Below are 20,233 nucleotides of genomic sequence, written 5' to 3' on the forward strand. Positions count from 1 at the left end.
TAGTTGTGGTGATGGTCGTCGTATTCATGATAACAGTTAAGATGTAGGCCTTCACTGAATACTATGATACCGTTGGTGATGATAGAGACGGTGGTGGTGGTGGTGGTGGTGATGGTGGTGACTGCTAAGATGTAGACCTGTGTGATATTATCCTGTTTTCTCTGAAAGGTTCATTCCCGTTTGTGCTTAGGAAAAGACAAAGCTGTCTTTGCCTACCATTGGAAACGACAGGTCAAGCGCGCTATCACTAGAAGATGTAAACGTCACAATCGCGTCATCACTTTATGTAGTGTCACCGAGTGTCATCAATGCTGTCACACAGTGAATGTTTGCCCGGAGACACTAGGACATGAGGACATGACATTACCTTGATTCGGCAAAGATTAACATGGCGGGTGTCATCGTTGAATCAGAAGATGTTTTCCGTTCCGGAACATCTAGTCTTACAATCCTTTTGTTATACACGACTATAGGGAACGTAACGCCCAAGATACAAGCATGTCTTTATCGTTTTTTATATCATCTTGATAGAAAAGATAAAGCCAAGATATCAGTCATTATTGGTTGATATATCGAAATCATCATCACTGAAAAGCTTTCATCTTTATTATATTTTGGTCAGGACACATAGAAAAGAAAGATGACGTTATATTCATAAACTAGATATAAAATGTTGACATCCTAACAGCTAGGGTAATTTAAGGACTTGCCTCAATGTGTATAATGTATGCATGTATGTGTGCTGGATGCGGTATGATGGTGTATTTACCTCCTTGCGATAGCGCGGATCTGATGCCGACTTTAGAGTGCTACCTCACTGAATACAAGCCCACGGTACCCAGCACACTATTCCATCCAATTACACTAAATCCTTTCTGATTAAGGATCCCTATACCCCAAAAATGCCGTTAACACTATGGTTTTTATTAATTCTTTCTGTAAAGAAAACCACACCTAGCGGGACAGTAATGAGAAATGAAAACGATGAAATAATTTAATTAAAGCTATTCCCAAAAAGTCATGACCGCGTATTCCGCAATGTTTCGCGCAATATTTGTAATGAAAACTTCTGATTGGTTAAAGTTATTTAGCGATGAAATTACTGCGCAATGTTGTGTTTTGTGCAATCATTTTTTTATCAGGAATGGATTATGTATCCACCAACTATGAATTAAAAAGTAATGTCTCACCTTTTACACCAAATTATAAGGGATAAACAGAATTATTGTTGGGGTTATACAGTATATACCGAAAGTGCTTGGTTTGGTTTGGTTTTATTTTGTTTAACGTCCTATTAACAGCTAAGGTCATTTAAGGACGGCCTCCCCTGTGTACAAGATACATGAGTGTAATGTATGTGTGTGTATTTTGGGAGGCTGCCATATGTTCGGGTTTGTCTCCTTGTGAAAGCGCGGAACTGATGCCGATTTTATCGTGCTACCTCACTGAAACAAACTGCCGAAGTCACCCAGCAGGACACCCCACCCGGTCACGGGCGAACCAGTCGTCCCACTCCTAATTTGCTGAGCGTTAAGCAGGAGTAGAAACTACCATTTTTAAAGACTTTGGTATGTCTCGGCCAGGGGACAGAACATCAAGCCTTCCTCACAGGGGCGAACGATCATCAAATGGCTAAAAGTGAGGCATTGTCAAGGGAGACATTAGGAAAAAGAAAGTTATTTAGAAAGGAGAGAAGAGATAAGGTCCCAAATTTAGTCGGATCTTACGATCATGCAATTGGGGGCAGCAGGTACAATTCTTACGCCCTACCTACAGGGAAATACCGAAAGTACACACAGTATATATACTGCATAATAAAAAAAAATCCTGGTTATTCATTAAATACACAAAATATAATAAATAACGACATTCTGAGTGTAGAATAAGACCACGGGGCTACACCCGGATTCGAGCCCTGAACTATAGACCTTAACCTATCGCTCTTACCAGCTGAGCTACGTATAACTGATCGACGAAAGTTATGTCTAAACGGAAGTTAAGGGGAGGTTACTACATATAAGAAAACCTTTAGTGCAGTGGGTCAGGGATCCTTGACCAATTAATGGTGAAATACTGATATCTTTCAGTGTGGTGCTTCCTACCTGTGTGCAGTCTTATACTTTGATGACTTCCGAAGTAACTCGGCTCGTTACAGATTATACATGTAAATAGTACTATACAAGGAACAAATAAGCTGAAATGCCAGGTATTCTTTACATACTTTATGAGTCGGGTTAAGCAAAAGAGCCAGTTATTACATTGGTTGTAGATGTCTGCACAACATTTGCAGGATTGAATTATCAATGTGTTACATACCATGTTTCTATCATTTCCTGTTCTGAAGAACATAAATATTTACAGACAAACAGTGTTATGCTGCCTTTGGTTAAGGCTTTTGTACAAGTGTTGAAGATCATTCATGTATATCCTGAACTACATGTTTTAGGATACTGGTATTTAGCAAAATATCAGTTGATCTAATATTCAAAACAGAAATACTTATTCCCTTGTCAATTAACTTGTTTTGTACTTAATTACCATACTTTTCGCCCATGTTGAAATTCGTGAATATCACTTCATTTTTACATATATAAGGTTTTATTTTCGTTTTAACGTCACTGAAAATAATACGATATCTCCGGAATACAATGTTAAAGCAGTTTTAAAACACACCCATCTCTTTTCCCTTACATCTATTTCTTTCACCAAATACAATATCTTGATACACTATAATTACTGTTTAATTGTGTCTGCCATGCAAGTATTTTATTACCATGAGAAAACGGCTTTGTATAAGTTTTCGAAAGTAGTTTGAAGATGCATTACTTATTGTATGTGTAGCGGAACTGGACTGGGTCGATCGTCGCCGACCAGGTAGCTCAATACGTAGAGCGTCCGTCTGGAGTTCGGAGGGTCCCGGGTTCGAACCCTGGTCTGGCCGTTACATTTTCTCTTTCCCCTGTTACAAAATTGGCGAGCTTGCCGACCCTTGTTTCAAGCGTTTGGAACACCTATACAGATAATTATTCGTTAACATAGGCGGTTCGGAACACCTTAACATAAAGGTTTACGTTAGATTCGGTCATTCGGAACACTTGAACAGATAGCTACATACGTTAAAATATAACAACACACAATATTAGGTTTAGCTCTTTATTCATTCACAACATCTAGTTCACATAATCAAGTTCACAGTCATCGCTTTACCTCTATCACGATTTACACAATATACATGCAGACAAAGGTTACCATTGCCGCATGAATACTTTCCGTAATGTTGAATCCGGTATTCAGTTTCCTGCTAATATAAGCTATGAATGAGGTATTTCACATATGGAGTTATATAAGATAAGTAACGTAAAAACAAACAAAACAAATGTATGACGTATTTGAACATTCGCGTGAGTCGGTCCTGTGGTCCAGCATTAAATAGAAGGCACATATAGAGTTCAAATCGGGACGGATTTAAAACGTACTAGTCAGCTATAAAAATATACAAATATGAATCTCAGTCATTTTCGTCCAAATTTGCCACTGTCTTACTTCGTCAAAGTTGATTTGCTTTACTTTTATTTCACACTGGAAGTATACATGTCCCAAACCTTTATGTTCCAAATGACAGCCAAATCACAAGACTTTTTTTCCGGAAACTTGTATCTCGAAAACTTTTCTCCGAAACTTGTATCACGAAAACGACGTATTCCATTACAACGGAAGCTGGAACAAAGTGACACATCCAGATCACTACAGCTTACGGAATTTCTGCAACTTGTGTTGCATGGATGACAAATTAATGTCTTCAACATCCTGGTCCTTGGTGTTTGATCAACGTCACTCCGACGCATTTTATTGACCGGAAGTGACAATATTCTGTATAATTGATGCAGAGAAACTTTTTTTCCGGACTGGCTTTTTTCATTACTATTGAAAATAGATTTGTTTCGTAGTTTAACTATTTGCATACGACATTAAGCATCTCACTTGCAGATTAAACTTTTACATGTGCAGTACATTGGTATTGAGAATTTGTCAAAATATCGCTCACTGTGCTCCGAGTCTGGTTCCACAAGAAGAAACAAGGTGACGTTTTGCGCTTCACATGTTTTACATCTGCCTCGACTATAAATAAAGAACATGATAAGTTTGTGAGTTTACTGGAACACTAAGGAAAGTATGACAAACAATTAAAGTCAAAGATTATGAATATTTCATATGTTGTTTATCATAAAAGAATCTTTTTCATAGGAAAATTGAATTCTGATATTTTTGGCGCATTTTTAACCAAAAAAAGAAAGAAAGAAAGAAATAGTAATCGGTACGTCTGATTTGTGTCATTTCGTTGTTTCGTCTTTGCGTCCCGAAAAGACGAATATAACCAATCTTATTTTCTATCTTTCGTCTATTCGAGGTGAATAGAGGAGAATTTACCAATCTTCATTCTCGATCTGTCAACAAGAATCAAAAGTTACTATATCTCGAAGTGACACAAATCACCGACCGTGAATCACCGACCGTGAATCGGTATTGATAAAATAATGTGACATCAACTAACTATTACACAATTGGTATCAACATCTTTTTATATTTCTCGTCAAGTTCGATTTAATGAAACTAACAAAATTGGTCGTTTCATTTGCCCTCGCAATCGACCGTATTACCATGTTCTGTGATCAGTGATATAGCAAAATCTGTTTTGATTCGCCGCTTTCTTTTTAGGTTACTATCTTAATAAGAATATTTACAAATTACAAAGTAGATTATTATAGCATGCTTTCGTGTAATTAGATTAAAATATTGTCTTCAGAACAATTCATTGCCGACATATTCCATGAAAATGTTCATTCAATGACCTACTGCACTTAAACATCAAGATCACACGCAGATTTGTGCGAGCTCCTGTAAAGTTATAGTACATAGTTGTAGACTTACAGCAGCTCTAGGTATTAACAAATGGGCTTAGATGAAATAATATAAATTACCTGTTGGTTATCTTGGTCTAGTGGGATGATATATTGAGTTTGTTATTTTATCATGCTTAAGCGATTTTACGAGAGCACAATCCAACGAATGGCGACTGTGGTAACCAGGTTAGAGATAATATTTACAAAATACAACCTGTTCGACAGGGTCAGAGTTAACGGTTTTACAGTACACATGTTAACATCTTAATTGATAGAGATCAATTACGTCACTTAGTATGCTAAACGACTTTATGATTGACTTAAATATTAAAAAAAGTCAGTTGTATCCTGCTGATAAAAAAGATCAGTTATACGATATACCTGGCACTCTCATAAAAAGTCAGAACTTACCGTCCATGTCCCCGGTGCGGATCACAATTGTCAACAAACGGAATTGCTTGAGACGAGTTGGTAAAGTGGGTTAGGGTTCTAATCAGGCCATCCGCGTTTCGCATTGTTTTGTTCTTAACGTGCTTAATAACTCTGGGGAAAGAAATAAAATACTGTATATATTTATTTCAAATTGGTGTACATGTGTAAGTTTGCCTAATCCTATGAATATCTTTCACGAGGGGTTTAGCCAGAATTGAAATATGACCATTCACACAACAAAACAATTGCTGTCTGGGATATCATATGAACACATGCATTATACATATCTTTTAATACATATATACAATTGTTCGATGTTAGCGTATTATATTTTTGGGATAAAAATAATATATCATCGTTACCCCATATAAATGCTCAACTTGCTTCTCAAATGCTTTATTTACAACTAGTTGGCTATAGTACTGTAGTAAGATTCACCAGGTAAGTAATAAAACTGACTGTATGATCACTATAGTAAGATCACCAGGTAAGTAATAAAACTGTCTGTATCACTGTAGTAAGATTCACCAGGTATGTAATAAAACTGTCTGTATCACTGTAGTAACATTCACTAGGTAAGTAATAAAACTGACTGTATCACTATAGTAAGATTCACCACCAGGTATTGATAAAACTGACTGTATCACTAACGTAAGATTCACCACCAAGTATGTAGTAAAACTGACTGTATCACTCACGTAAGATTCACCACCAGGGATGTAGTAAAACTGACTGTATCACTGTAGTAATATTCGCCAGGTATGTTATAAAACTGACTGTATCAATACCTGGTGGTGAATCTTACTGTAGTAACATTCACTATGTAAGTAATAAAACTGACTGTAACACTATAGTAAGATTCACTATGTATGTAATATAACTGACTGTATCACTATAGTAACATTCACTAGGTGAGTAATAAAACTGACTGTATCACTGTAGTAAGATTCACCAGGTATACAATAAAACTGGCTGTATCACTATAGTAAGATTCACTAGGTATGTAATATAACTGACTGTATCACTATAGTAAGATTCACTAGGTATACAATAAAACTGTCTGTATCACTATAGTAAGATTCACCAGGTATTGATAAAACTGACTGTATCACTAACGTAAGATTCACCACCAGGTATGTAGTAAAACTGACTGTATCACTGTAGTAAGATTCACCAGGTATACAATAAAACTGTCTGTATCACTGTAGTAAGATTCACTAGGTATGTAATATAACTGACTGTATCACTATAGTAAGATTCACTAGGTATACAATAAAACTGTCTGTATCACTATAGTAAGATTCACCAGGTATTGATAAAACTGACTGTATCACTAACGTAAGATTCACCACCAGGTATGTAGTAAAACTGACTGTATCACTGTAGTAAGATTCACCACCAGGTATGTAATAAAACTGACTGTATCACTGTAGTAAGATTCACCACCAGGTATGTAATAAAACTGACTGTATCACTGTAGTAAGATTCACCACCAGGTATGTAATAAAACTGACTGTATCACTGTAGTAAGATTCACCACCAGGTATGTAATAAAACTGACTGTATCACTGTAGTAAGATTCACCACCAGGTATGTAATAAAACTGACTGTATCACTGTAGTAAGATTCACCACCAGGTATGTAATAAAACTGACTGTATCACTGTAGTAAGATTCACCACCAGGTATGTAATAAAACTGACTGTATCACTGTAGTAAGATTCACCACCAGGTATGTAATAAAACTGACTGTATCACTGTAGTAAGATTCACCACCAGGTATGTAATAAAACTGACTGTATCACTGTAGTAAGATTCACCACCAGGTATGTAATAAAACTGACTGTATCACTGTAGTAAGATTCACCACCAGGTATGTAATAAAACTGACTGTATCACTGTAGTAAGATTCACCACCAGGTATGTAATAAAACTGACTGTATCACTGTAGTAAGATTCACCACCAGGTATGTAATAAAACTGACTGTATCACTGTAGTAAGATTCACCACCAGGTATGTAATAAAACTGACTGTATCACTGTAGTAAGATTCACCACCAGGTATGTAATAAAACTGACTGTATCACTGTAGTAAGATTCACCACCAGGTATGTAATAAAACTGACTGTATCACTGTAGTAAGATTCACCACCAGGTATGTAATAAAACTGACTGTATCACTGTAGTAAGATTCACCACCAGGTATGTAATAAAACTGACTGTATCACTGTAGTAAGATTCACCACCAGGTATGTAATAAAACTGACTGTATCACTGTAGTAAGATTCACCACCAGGTATGTAATAAAACTGACTGTATCACTGTAGTAAGATTCACCACCAGGTATGTAATAAAACTGACTGTATCACTGTAGTAAGATTCACCACCAGGTATGTAATAAAACTGACTGTATCACTGTAGTAAGATTCACCACCAGGTATGTAATAAAACTGACTGTATCACTGTAGTAAGATTCACCACCAGGTATGTAATAAAACTGACTGTATCACTGTAGTAAGATTCACCACCAGGTATGTAATAAAACTGACTGTATCACTGTAGTAAGATTCACCACCAGGTATGTAATAAAACTGACTGTATCACTGTAGTAAGATTCACCACCAGGTATGTAATAAAACTGACTGTATCACTGTAGTAAGATTCACCACCAGGTATGTAATAAAACTGACTGTATCACTGTAGTAAGATTCACCACCAGGTATGTAATAAAACTGACTGTATCACTGTAGTAAGATTCACCACCAGGTATGTAATAAAACTGACTGTATCACTGTAGTAAGATTCACCACCAGGTATGTAATAAAACTGACTGTATCACTGTAGTAAGATTCACCACCAGGTATGTAATAAAACTGACTGTATCACTGTAGTAAGATTCATCACCAGGTATGTAATAAAACTGACTGTATCACTGTAGTAAGATTCACCACCAGGTATGTAATAAAACTGACTGTATCACTGTAGTAAGATTCACCACCAGGTATGTAATAAAACTGACTGTATCACTGTAGTAAGATTCACCACCAGGTATGTAATAAAACTGACTGTATCACTGTAGTAAGATTCACCACCAGGTATGTAATAAAACTGACTGTATCACTGTAGTAAGATTCACCACCAGGTATGTAATAAAACTGACTGTATCACTGTAGTAAGATTCACCACCAGGTATGTAATAAAACTGACTGTATCACTGTAGTAAGATTCACCACCAGGTATGTAATAAAACTGACTGTATCACTGTAGTAAGATTCACCACCAGGTATGTAATAAAACTGACTGTATCACTGTAGTAAGATTCACCACCAGGTATGTAATAAAACTGACTGTATCACTGTAGTAAGATTCACCACCAGGTATGTAATAAAACTGACTGTATCACTGTAGTAAGATTCACCACCAGGTATGTAATAAAACTGTCTGTATCACTGTAGTAAGATCACCAGGTATGTAATAAAACTGACTGTATCACTGTAGTAAGATTTACCAGGTATGTAATAAAACTTGCTGTATCACTGTAGTAAGATTCACCAGGTATGTAATAAAACTGGCTGTATCACTGTAGTAAGATTCACCACCAGGAATGTAATAAAACTGACTGTATCACTGTAGTAAGATTCACCAGGTATGTAATAAAACTGGCTGTATCACTGTAGTAAGATTCACCAGGTATGTAGTAAAACTGACTGTATCACTGTAGTAAGATTCACCACCAGGTATGTAATAAAACTTGCTGTATAACTGTAGTAAGATTCACCACCAGGTACGTAATAAAACTGACTGTATCACTGAAGTAATATTCACCACCAGGTATGTAATAAACTTGGCTGAATCACGGTTGTTAGTATGATAAAATATATGTAAATATTTGTACTGATTAGATCTAAATTATGGTTAAGATAATATAAGATACAGTTGTAAATAGAGTTCTTGTAAGATCTAGTTAATATAAGAGAATACAAAGGTGCGGAGGTAAGGTATGTCTGCATTGTGTGAGATCAGATTTTAAAATGTCAGTTAAGATATAGTTTGGTTGGAATTTGAGCTGTAATAATATTTGAGCCGGAGCTAAATTGAAAGATATTAAGATCGACGAAAGAACTACGATCAGATATGGATATTCTTGAGGTAGAGCTAAGACAAAACATTTTTGGTTTTGAGGTAGAACTAAAACAAAATATAGTTACTTTTGAGTGAGAGCTTAGATGAGAAATGGTCAGTGTTGAGGTAGACCTAAGATAACATTTGAGTTGAGGCTAAGATGTTATATGGTTTGTGCTAAGTGTTAAGGTAACGTTAAAGAAACGCATAAGTAATGGTTAGATTTCAGTTAGAGCTAAGATATGAAAGGGTTAGTTTTCAGTTGTTAGAGCTTAGATAAGATATGAGTTAGGTGTAGATTATGTATATATTACAGGCTGAAAAGATATGACATGCAGACACGAAAGGTATATGGTACTTACGTGGGACAGCAGTTGTCATTGTCACTCTTCGTTGCCCTTAAAGTGTCCATCTCCTTGTTCATTCTGCCCATTGTCTCTGGGGTGTGAAATAGTCCAGGGTATTTAGCGACGTCGCGTATTGCTGTATGACTGTTAGAGTGGTGAGGAGGGTCGCATGTGTTAATTTGTTCTGTGTATATATTCTCTTCTGTCTTTGTTTGCTCGTCATGTCTGCTTTCAATGTCAATGTCACTGGTGCCTTCTAGGTCGATGGCTTGAATAACAGCAATATTAAGGTCAGGGTATAGTACATCATCAGTGTTCCTGCCCAGTACAATGGCAAGGTCACGATCTGAATTAACAATGTCAAGGTCACAATCTGAATTAACAATGTCAAGGTTGCAATCTGAATTCACGACGCCACGATCTGATGTTACAGTGCCAAGGTCACGATCTGGCTTTAAAATATCAAGGTCATAACCTGAGGTTAAAATATTAGGGTCACAATCTGACGACACATTGTAAAGATCATGATCTGATTTTATAAGGTCAGGATGAAGTTCGTGGGTCTTGGATTCCTGAAGCATTTCAAAGGAATATGCTATGGTTACAGCTACAGCAAAGAGCAACACCATCATCTGTGGAGAGACAGAGTCATTTATCAGATAGCTGAGACACAACATAATAGCGAAACATGATCAAATAGACACTTGTATGTTAGAATGGGGAAAAATACAACTGTTGATTATAAAGACATTTACATCCTTCTATCATTCACTGTTTTGGATTCTAGTTCAATGAAGAAAGAACATATGTCGACGGTATTCAGTCGATAACAGTTTTTAAAACTTTATCTTTTTCCAGTGGTCCTAATAAAACAATTATCATTACAACCTTTAAACATAGAATTGTGTTGTTTTTATTAGTTTCATTAATATCTTCTAATAATCAGTGACGATTAGTTGCGACATTAGGAAATAGTTTGTAAAGCTTTACGTATGCGATTCAATCCACCCGAGTAAAGTTTATCATGACTTTCCCGATATGTTCTTAGCTACGATACGTGTGAATTAATCTAAAAATCATGATATAAAATAGCTATGAAATATTTCAATCTCCCAAAACATTTTCCCCGCTAGGGTTCATAGACTAAATATCTCGTTACTGTTATCTTAATAAATTTCTTGTTAACCTGTATCTAAATAAATCTCTGATTAACATTTTCTTAATAAATCTCTTGATAGCATCTATCTTAATAAATCTCTTATTAACATTTATCTTAATAAATCTCATATCAAAATGTATCTAAATAAATCCGTTATTAATATGTATTTAAATAAATCTCTTATTAACATGTATCTAAATAAATCTATGAATAATGGTTATCTAAATAAATCTCTTGTTAACATTGATCTAAATCAATCTTTTATTAACATGTATATAAATATATTTCTTTTTGGTTCTATTAAATTGTTCCTATTATTCAGATGAATCTAAATTAATCCCTAATAAACATGTATCTCATTAAATTTCTTTTTAGTTCTATATCATTATATCTCTGATAACGTGTATCTAAATAAATCGATGATTAATGTTTATCTAAATAAATCTCCTTTAACATTGATCTAAAATTCTGTTATTAACATGTATCTAAATAAATCGATGTTTACCTGTATCTACCTTAATATATGATTTACCTGTATCTACTTAAATTTATGATATACTTCTATCTAAATAGATACCATGTTAACATGTATCTAAGTAAATCTCTAATTTACATGTCTGAACAATCTCTTGTTCACTTTTCTTAATAGTTTCCATATACATAGCAAAAATGATATTTCAAGTAACGTGTATGGTTAGTTTGATGTTAAGATGCAAAATGAAGCTTAAACAATCAGTATAGGGTCGAGTGACAATACAAAAAGTAGGCTACAAACCGTTGTACGTGAGATGTTCATCACCATTCTCTTCTCAGTATCTTTTTCTCTAGAACGATATGGTGTGATATTCGGATGTTCTTATTTATGGTAGAAGCTTGATTGGAAATCCAGATCATGAGACAAGTTGAATGAAACCCATCATCACGTCACGTGACGCACTTACTACAGGCCTCGTGAATCCTTAGGAGGAAATATCACGGAAATAAAGTGTATCAATTATTGACGATTTGTTGGCTTAATAAGTCTTCTTTACATTTGCTATGTCATCGTATATGTCATTCATTCTACAAATCTAGCACTACGAATAGCTGTATAAAACACCTGACCCTAAGCATTGAGTGTAATTTTACAATAATGAAACTGTCCCTACAAGATATCACAGATAGAGATTACACTTTAGTGTACTGTTAAGTATGCAGAACAAGGGAAGGTTATGAGTGTGTTGACATAAAGAAATAGGTCAATACACTTTATCACGATTAATTACGGATATATTTGTACTCGAATGAATTTGATTGGCTTATGCATAAATCGTCACAGTGACTGTTGCATTTCAGTGAACGACAAGGTTAATTATGAAGTTAATAAAACAATATTTTTTTACGTGTATCGATGATAATAGTTTCAATTAAAAAATATATGTGTTAATTAGTATGCTAGAGTAATGTTATGACGTACGCTATTTTATGTACAGGTTGTTAGGACATGTAAGGGTAAATAAAATACAAAATAATCTAATGAATTTGAAAATTGTATATTATATCCAATTTAAATAATCTAAATTGTATAGTCATCAATGTTTTCTACTTTACAGCCATATATGTATATCTTCATTATTGTTTTAAGGGAGAATACGATTTTATATCTTTTTTAATTTTTATCTTATCCGATTAAGATTTTGGAAATATAATATGTGTTTAAATCAGAATCTATCAGACAGGCAGTCAGTGGGACGGGTAACATGTTTACCCATTCTGCTCCTCAGTGGGTGTTAATGGCCGGGGTCATAAAGATGACTCAAGAGGTAGCCATTTGGTCGCTGTTCCGTGGCTACAGAGTATCAATATATATCAGGTCCACCGGGGGGAAAAACAGAACACCGCGTGAAAAACTCGAGAGATTTGGTGTCAGATTTAAGTGAGGACAACGTTAACTCGCACATGCGAAGTGTCTCTATTTTACTAATACACTAGCGGACGAGACTGCAAAGGCCATAAGAGATAGGTTAAATGTGGACAGAACCCAGAAGAAGCTTTCTTGTTGACATTATCATTTAGTTGTTGGAATTGATATTCAACACCACCTTCTTCTCTTTCAGGGGCACTATTTACCAGTATTACCTAGTAAATGACCCCTAGAAACAAAAACGTACAAACATACAGAGAAACTAACGACATGGTCACTATCCCATACATAAAAGGAGAAACTAGCCGGAAATTTGAGACAGGTCTGAAAACTTCAGAAAGACTTTGAAGCCAGGAAACAGCAAGTCTACACTAGAAGTACAAAGAAGACATCGGAGAGACAAAGCAATAAATCAGCGATTACAGAACATGCTAACACACACAACCACATCAAAGACTGGAACAAGTCGAAAGTGCTTGAAAGGGAGGACAACTGAATTGTGGGGAAAATCAAAGAACCTATATGGATTAGGAGGTCAAGGGGATTCGGGACGAAAGGGGCTACAAGCCGAGTCATCTTAATGACCCATTTGTAACATCCACTAAGGGACGGAAAGGGTAAAAATGTTACCCATTCCCCTGACTGTCTGTATTAGAGTGCTATTGGGCGAAATGTCTCGATACTTTTGAAAGCTGATTTTACTGTTTCGGCACACTGTGGCTTAGTGAGTTGTTTTCAGAGGTTAAAGGTCAAGACACCGGGGAAACAGACCTTTTCAAAAGGCTTGCAAAACAATAAGTTTTCAACAATTCCTGCTTGTATTCAAAACTAACCTAGCCTTTATTACTTATACCAAACTGATGAATCTTATTACGAATAAAGGACTGAACGGTATTTTTTCAATGCTCATGCTGGTATGATAATGTCGTTCAATCCTTATATAACAGCTATAGTAAAAGAAACAATATTCATATATTTAAACAAAACACATCTCTTACGTTATTCTTTATTTTAAGAAGCTTTACGAAGATCTTCATAAAAGACTTGTCAAGGATGACTCATAACAATTTCCTTTGAGGTCCTTTGTCGTTGTAGACTTATTATTTGTTTGGTCGTCGTTTAGCGTCCTCGCAACAGACAATATCACGTGTGGTCATGTGACTATAGGGAGACACCGCCCGAAAGAGAGAGCACTCTCTATATACTCCAGGGGTAACACTCACTTCCACTCTCTCCACCCCTGGAATGTGTCGTGACCAAATTGAAGGTTCAGTGTGCAACACCTTGTTGGTGAGAAAAGAAGACGTGTTCGATCTTTTGATGTACATCAAAAGAATATCGCAGTCGCGTAACGTTAAAATTGACTGGCTTTGACGCGGGCGTCGCTCCTCTCTAATCTTCAAAGGAGAAGGGAACAGCCTAGCGATTGTCAAGGTTTTTTTTATCTGAAACCAATCAAATAGATAGCCGGTGCCTTAAATTTTGTATGACATATTCCAAGGGTGCAGAGAACGTACGTGAGGGTAACCCCTGGATATCGAAGATGAAGAGAGTACATAGGAAAGAAAGTAGACAGGAAATATCAAAACGATCTTTAGGTAGAGAGAGTGAAGGCTCTTGGGATAATGCATGGTTATGGAATAAACTTGGATGAAATTTGGGAAGAAAAAATAAGAAAAATTGAGTCAACCATACATTGTTGGAAAAAACGAAATCCTACACATCAAGGATTTTTTTTTTATAATAAAATCATTAATACTCTCAACTATAAACTATGAAGTATCACAGACAATTATACCACAGAAGCATAAAATCACCATAAATAAAATAATTTACACATACTTATGGAACTCTAATGTAAATAAAGTTGCAAATGAAACATGTTATAGAGAAATTAAAATTGGTGGATTAAATATGATCGATCTTGACTTAATGGAGACGTTAAAGGGTATTAAAAATATATACAAGATCATTAACTCAGAACTACAATGCTGGAATGCGTTGGGGAAATACTGGCTTCAAAAATATGATTCTACCTTCTCTCAAAATTTCTTTTTGTGTCAATGTAACACTACAAAATCACTAGAATTACAAAATATTTCACAATTCTATAAGATCTCTCTTCAAGGTTGGCAGGTTATGCTAAAACGACGTTCGGTAAAAACAAAAAATGAAGTACTTCATCAAAGGATATTTGGAAACATAAATATCACATTCATACAAATCCGATCTTCCTAAAACACTGGACAAATTCAAATATAATGAAAATAAAAGACATATGGAGTGAACAAAGAAATAATTTTTTAAACTCTCAAGAATTATTGGAGAAGTTACGATTCAAAGATAACTGGATATCAGAAATCCCCATAGTCAAGAAGGCAATTTCTTCATGTAACAATTGGTTACAAGAAATAAAATCAATTAACCATGAGACTCCAGAAATTGAGCCCATAGTTGTAACTGATGAACTACACATAAAAATAAATAAAAACGATGAAGTAATAGATCCGAATAGATTAAAGAATAAAATATTGAAAGAACTAATTTTGAATAAGAAATACTATCCCAAAACACAAAATAGCTGGGATGCTGTTTATCAAAATGATGACACAGATTGGGTCAAAAGGACTTCTTTAAAATCATCAATAGCAAACAGGAAATGTAACGACTTCCAATGGAAATGCTTGCATAACATTATTTCTACGGAGGTAAAATTATTTAAAATGAAACTGTCGAACGGTTTATGTACACTTTGGTATTCTGTTCAAGAAAATCAAATTCATTTATTCTTCAGATGTAATAAAATAACAGTTTGGCAGACAGTTGACTCATTGATTAACAAAGCCTTACAGGAAATATCAAATTCCAATCAAGTATACCAAATAACTGAGAAAGTTGTAATGTAAGGAAGCTGGAATTTAAACCAAGAATGTAATGCAGTTATCAATTTGTTTGTCTTTACTACATAGTGGCACATATGGAAAGAAAAAATAAGATAAAATTTGATGATAAATATGAAGTTTCTGACTTCACACAGCATATTTTGAAGTGTGTAAAACAAGAACTAAGGTTTACAATCAACGCAATTGAAATTGAAAGCGTTAAAAGATATCAACAATTGGGGCGTACAAATTAGAGAGAGTCGGAGAATGACTATGCTACATGTACTATGTACAGGGATAAGGCCAGGCCCCATCTTGGTATTCCCAATTATATTCTGGATAATAAACCATAAAATAGAAAAAAACAAAAACAAACAAAAAAACGATCTTAATTGATGCATTGACGGTAGCAGATTTGTCATGTCCTCCTAGTCGAGGACACTGCACTGAAGCAAACCCCGAATCTGGAAGGGCCCCACAAATAACATAACTAGGTATTTTGTGTAATACATCCGAACATTGGAAAGCGCACTACAATCTTAAAGGATTCATTTATCTTAAATAAAATTCAATATGAGTATTCCAGCTCCATTTCTCCAATTAGAAAGATGCAAAAACTAGTTACAATCGAGATATGTTATACAAGTTTATATAAGTCTAGTTGTAGAATATTGACATAATACTTGTGTACGGCCATAAGCATTTTTGTTTTTATTTTAGATCGTTTCTTAGACGGCCGTGGGTTTATAGCTGTCATTCAGAATTTCAAAACTGTACTGGTGAACTGTTCCATAATTTAATTCCATTATAAGAAAATGTTAAAGAAATACACTTTTTAGCATTTGGTACTTCAATGTTAACTGCAAAAAACTGAAAAATAATATTCCATCGTGTCAGAAAAACGACCGATTCATAATATTCGGTTAGTTGTTTTAATTCGGAATTTTGTTCTGCACGTTATGCGATAAATATTTAATTAGAAGTTAATTACTTTTAAAAATAACTGACATTTTATAGATCTTCATACCACTGAATTTTGTTTTCGAATCTGTTGCACAAAATGTATTATCCAACACAGGCTTGATAAGTAAATGGTGACACAATAATTATAGTATCTAATATATATGAAATAATATGATAAGATAAAGTAGTAAATAATGACACGTACTACGTAATAAAACATGCGTTGGTTTATTTCTGTATTTATTTACTCATGTTGCTTGAATGTTTTCCCCTTTATTAACATGGCAGGGCAACAACCTTTGCTTTATTAATGCGAGGCTAAGATTTCAAGCAATTTTAATTATCATAAACTACAGCTGGGTATTTTTGTCGATCACATCTACTGATGTTAGTGGAGTGATTTCGGGGAAGTTAAATAATTGAAATTTGACTGAATTATCCGTTATCTAAGGATTGCATATAAAACACGAGAACGAGGTAAACATGATACATTGTGTATTAACCATCCTATTTATTTGTTGTTTTCCACAAAATCGTATGATGTATGATTAAGAAAGTGACAACTTTTAACCGTCTCAAAAAAAGAGGATACACTCTAGAATCTACTTAGTATTACTCAATAGAATTAGCTGACATCTGACAAGTGCGTAATTGCGTCAATAAGTAACATATACTGACTGTTCATTCATGGTTAGGGCAAGGGCGTTACCTTCATCAGAAGGTAATCAGACATTTAGGCCGTCATCCTGTTTCCCCCAAACCCAACCAACTTCGCCCCTATCCATTGCACCCTTCCTGTTAATGATATCAATACACAATGGACAAAATTATAGTAGTGAAAAGATTTTCAATATATATATATATATAAGAAGTGAAAAGATTTTTTTTCAATATTTTCACCTTTTACCGTACAATACTTAGATATAATGCAACTTGCATCCACCTCTATTCAAGCTTTATCATAAATGACTGTAGTTTCGTTCAACCAGACGCTTGATCACTTGTAATTCAAGAGACTCTATCTCTGTTCGGCGTAGCTTGCGCAGGCAACAATAGTTTGGTTGAACGAGACTAATAAGACTGACGAAGGTATGTGAAGTTCAATTATTATACCTCTACTTATTTTACACTATACAAAAGTAACCACATAAACAAGATATTTCCCCTCCAATTGCATGTCAGGGAAATAGTTCGTCTGGAGGGGTGCGATAGTTTTGAAACTATTTCCCTCGGAAAATGCGGGAAATTGAGTGAAGTCGTGGGCGGGGCCTGACCGAATATTGACCAATCAGCGCAATCGAATTACGTCGGCAATTTACGGCCAGCGGAGTCGGTACTTTCTGGACCGACCTTCACCTCGCATTGTTGTTGACAGACGACAACAGAAATGGTGACCCCCAGGTTTCCTGTGTTGGACGAGAGCGAGTTGTCGGACATATTGGAGGCAAAATTTGTTGTCTAATAATATTTAGAATATTGTAAGGGAGTGTTTGTATCGGTATAATAAAACAGTTGAGGTATGAGTATTTCGGTATATAGCAAGATTATCATCCCCCGAGTCCAGGACTATTTCCCGAGGCTTCGCCTAGGGAAATAGTCCTGAACTTGGGGATCATAAACTTGCTATATCCCTCATACCCATACTTTAACTGTTAACTGTAAATTATTTCAATCATATCATGATATATCAGTATACATAGCAAACAGTGTAGATTAATAACACAATACGAAATATTTTGTCATTGAAAAGATAAAGCAGGTAATGTGGCCGATTTTATTTAATGTTTGGGCTGAATATACAACAGATAAAACAACTTATTAAAAATCTCTCAACATTGCAACTTTCAAATAGTTAAATAAAACATAAAACTTGTTACGTATGCGGAACAACCGGTTCGTCCGTTCTAAAATGTAACAATTTTGAATATAATTTTCACCTGAAAGCAGCATTAGATTATTAGATCCGACCTTATTTCATAAAGGAACAACTGTGGTCCGACCGGTTCAACCGTTTAACCGAAAACAGCCCTGGTTCACAAGTCAGTTGCGAAGATGTAGTGCGTTATGACGCTATTTTAATTTGTCGCATTGACACAGTCTAACAATAAGCGATAAATGACCACGTACTACGCCCCATCAAAATATATCTTAAGGGGATAGTCATTTATGTCAGGAGTTGTTAAAGAAACATGAAAAATATTAATGCAATTAACGCAATCAATTTGGACAACTGGTGTCTGATACAAAAGGTTATATAGTGTTAAAGATAATTTATAAACAATTGTGATATCATTACTATTTCCGGACGACATTGTCACAGTTCCTATTGATAAAAAAAACATAGAAACCCCGTTTTCCCCTCGTGTAGAGTGGTGTCTGTGTATCCGGATATATTCAAGGAAATATTGATGAAAAAACCAAACCCATTTTTATAAATCTCCTATAACTTCTGATCCTGTATTCTTAAAATATCCCCATCCTAAGACTCAAGCTCTGTGCAGAACCGCAATTTCCTGTCACAGTGAAAAATCAATAATAAATCACATTTTGTCTGTCATCTGGATGCATTTCAGAGGGATTCAAGCCAACTACTTTTTAAAAATGTTTACACGACTTTTCCACCATGTAACATGATTTTAGAGAATTGGTCAATGTATTATTGTTTTATAATTTTTTGTACATTATTTTTACTTGATATATTATCCTTTGTTAAAAGGGCAACGCGATAACTTTTCCTTCATTAATTCCGTGGCTAAATGTTTGAAGAATTTTAATTATCATAATTTACAATTGGGTAATGTTTGTCAGTCACATTACTGATGCTATTGGGTTAACTTTTTGGAAGTTAAATAACTGATATTTGGCTAAATTATTCGCTTCGTAAGGGCTGTTTATAAGCAAGAAGTATTTTGTTGTGGTTGAAACATGAGAACGAGGTAAACACAGGTTGCTCAGTTATAATACAAATTGATGATACATTGTGTATTAGCAATCCTGTTTATTTGTGATTTTCCACAACAACGTGTGATGTGTGATTAAGTTCTTAGTGAAAAGGATACACTCTAGAATCCACTTGATATTGCTCACTATAATCACCTGACCCGACCGTTACTGCGTAGAAAGATATACACCGACTGTTCATTCCTAACCCTTTCTTATATCCTTACATTCATCCTTAGTTTTTTTCGATTTTTCTTACTTTAGTCTTGAAGCCCACCCCTTTTCTATGTTTTTTAACCTATTGGTTTTACTTTTTAGATATTGGTGTTTTGGTCTATGAATGTGAATGTAAATCTGATTTTGTTGTGAAGTTCCGTAGCATTCTAGTTGGTTTCAACGTAAGGTTTGGTTTGGTTTGGTTTTATTTTGTTTAAATGCGTGTTGTGTAAGCGTGCATGTGTGTTTGTGTGCTGGAGACAGGGTTTGTTGGTATACTTGCCTCCTTGTGATACCCCGGATCTGATGCCGACTTTATAGTGCTATCTCACTGAAATATCCTGCCGAATCATTATGCTGAACGTTAAG

General features: G+C 35.1%; 1 protein-coding gene across 1 annotated transcript; it reads right to left on the reverse strand.

Annotated features, from left to right (window-relative positions):
- Positions 1-3,148: 3,148 nt before the first annotated feature.
- Positions 3,149-11,837, reverse strand: LOC110463729. The gene is made up of 4 exons (XM_021518548.1): positions 11,736-11,837; positions 9,817-10,433; positions 5,313-5,444; positions 3,149-4,119 (listed from the first exon to the last, which is right to left on the reverse strand). Exons 1-4 carry the CDS (start codon positions 11,760-11,762, stop codon positions 3,978-3,980), a joined length of 918 nt encoding a protein of 305 aa, XP_021374223.1. The 5' UTR covers positions 11,763-11,837; the 3' UTR covers positions 3,149-3,977.
- Between the last annotated feature and the right edge of the window lie 8,396 nt (positions 11,838-20,233).

This window comes from Mizuhopecten yessoensis, unplaced genomic scaffold (genome assembly GCF_002113885.1).
Source record: "Mizuhopecten yessoensis strain PY_sf001 unplaced genomic scaffold, ASM211388v2 scaffold10921, whole genome shotgun sequence".
NCBI lineage: Eukaryota > Metazoa > Mollusca > Bivalvia > Pectinida > Pectinidae > Mizuhopecten > Mizuhopecten yessoensis.

What these genes read in the sequence shown, in the direction of transcription:
- LOC110463729 (XM_021518548.1), bottom strand. Translation starts at nt 11,762, where the DNA reads ATGGTGATGAACATCTCACGTACAACG. An exon ending in AATGACAACTGCTGTCCCAC is followed by an intron (nt 5,445 to 9,816) that starts GTAAGTACCATA and finishes TTCTTTCCCCAG; the next exon opens with AGTTATTAAGCACGTTAAGA. An exon ending in CCGCACCGGGGACATGGACG is followed by an intron (nt 4,120 to 5,312) that starts GTAAGTTCTGAC and finishes CTTTATTTATAG; the next exon opens with TCGAGGCAGATGTAAAACAT.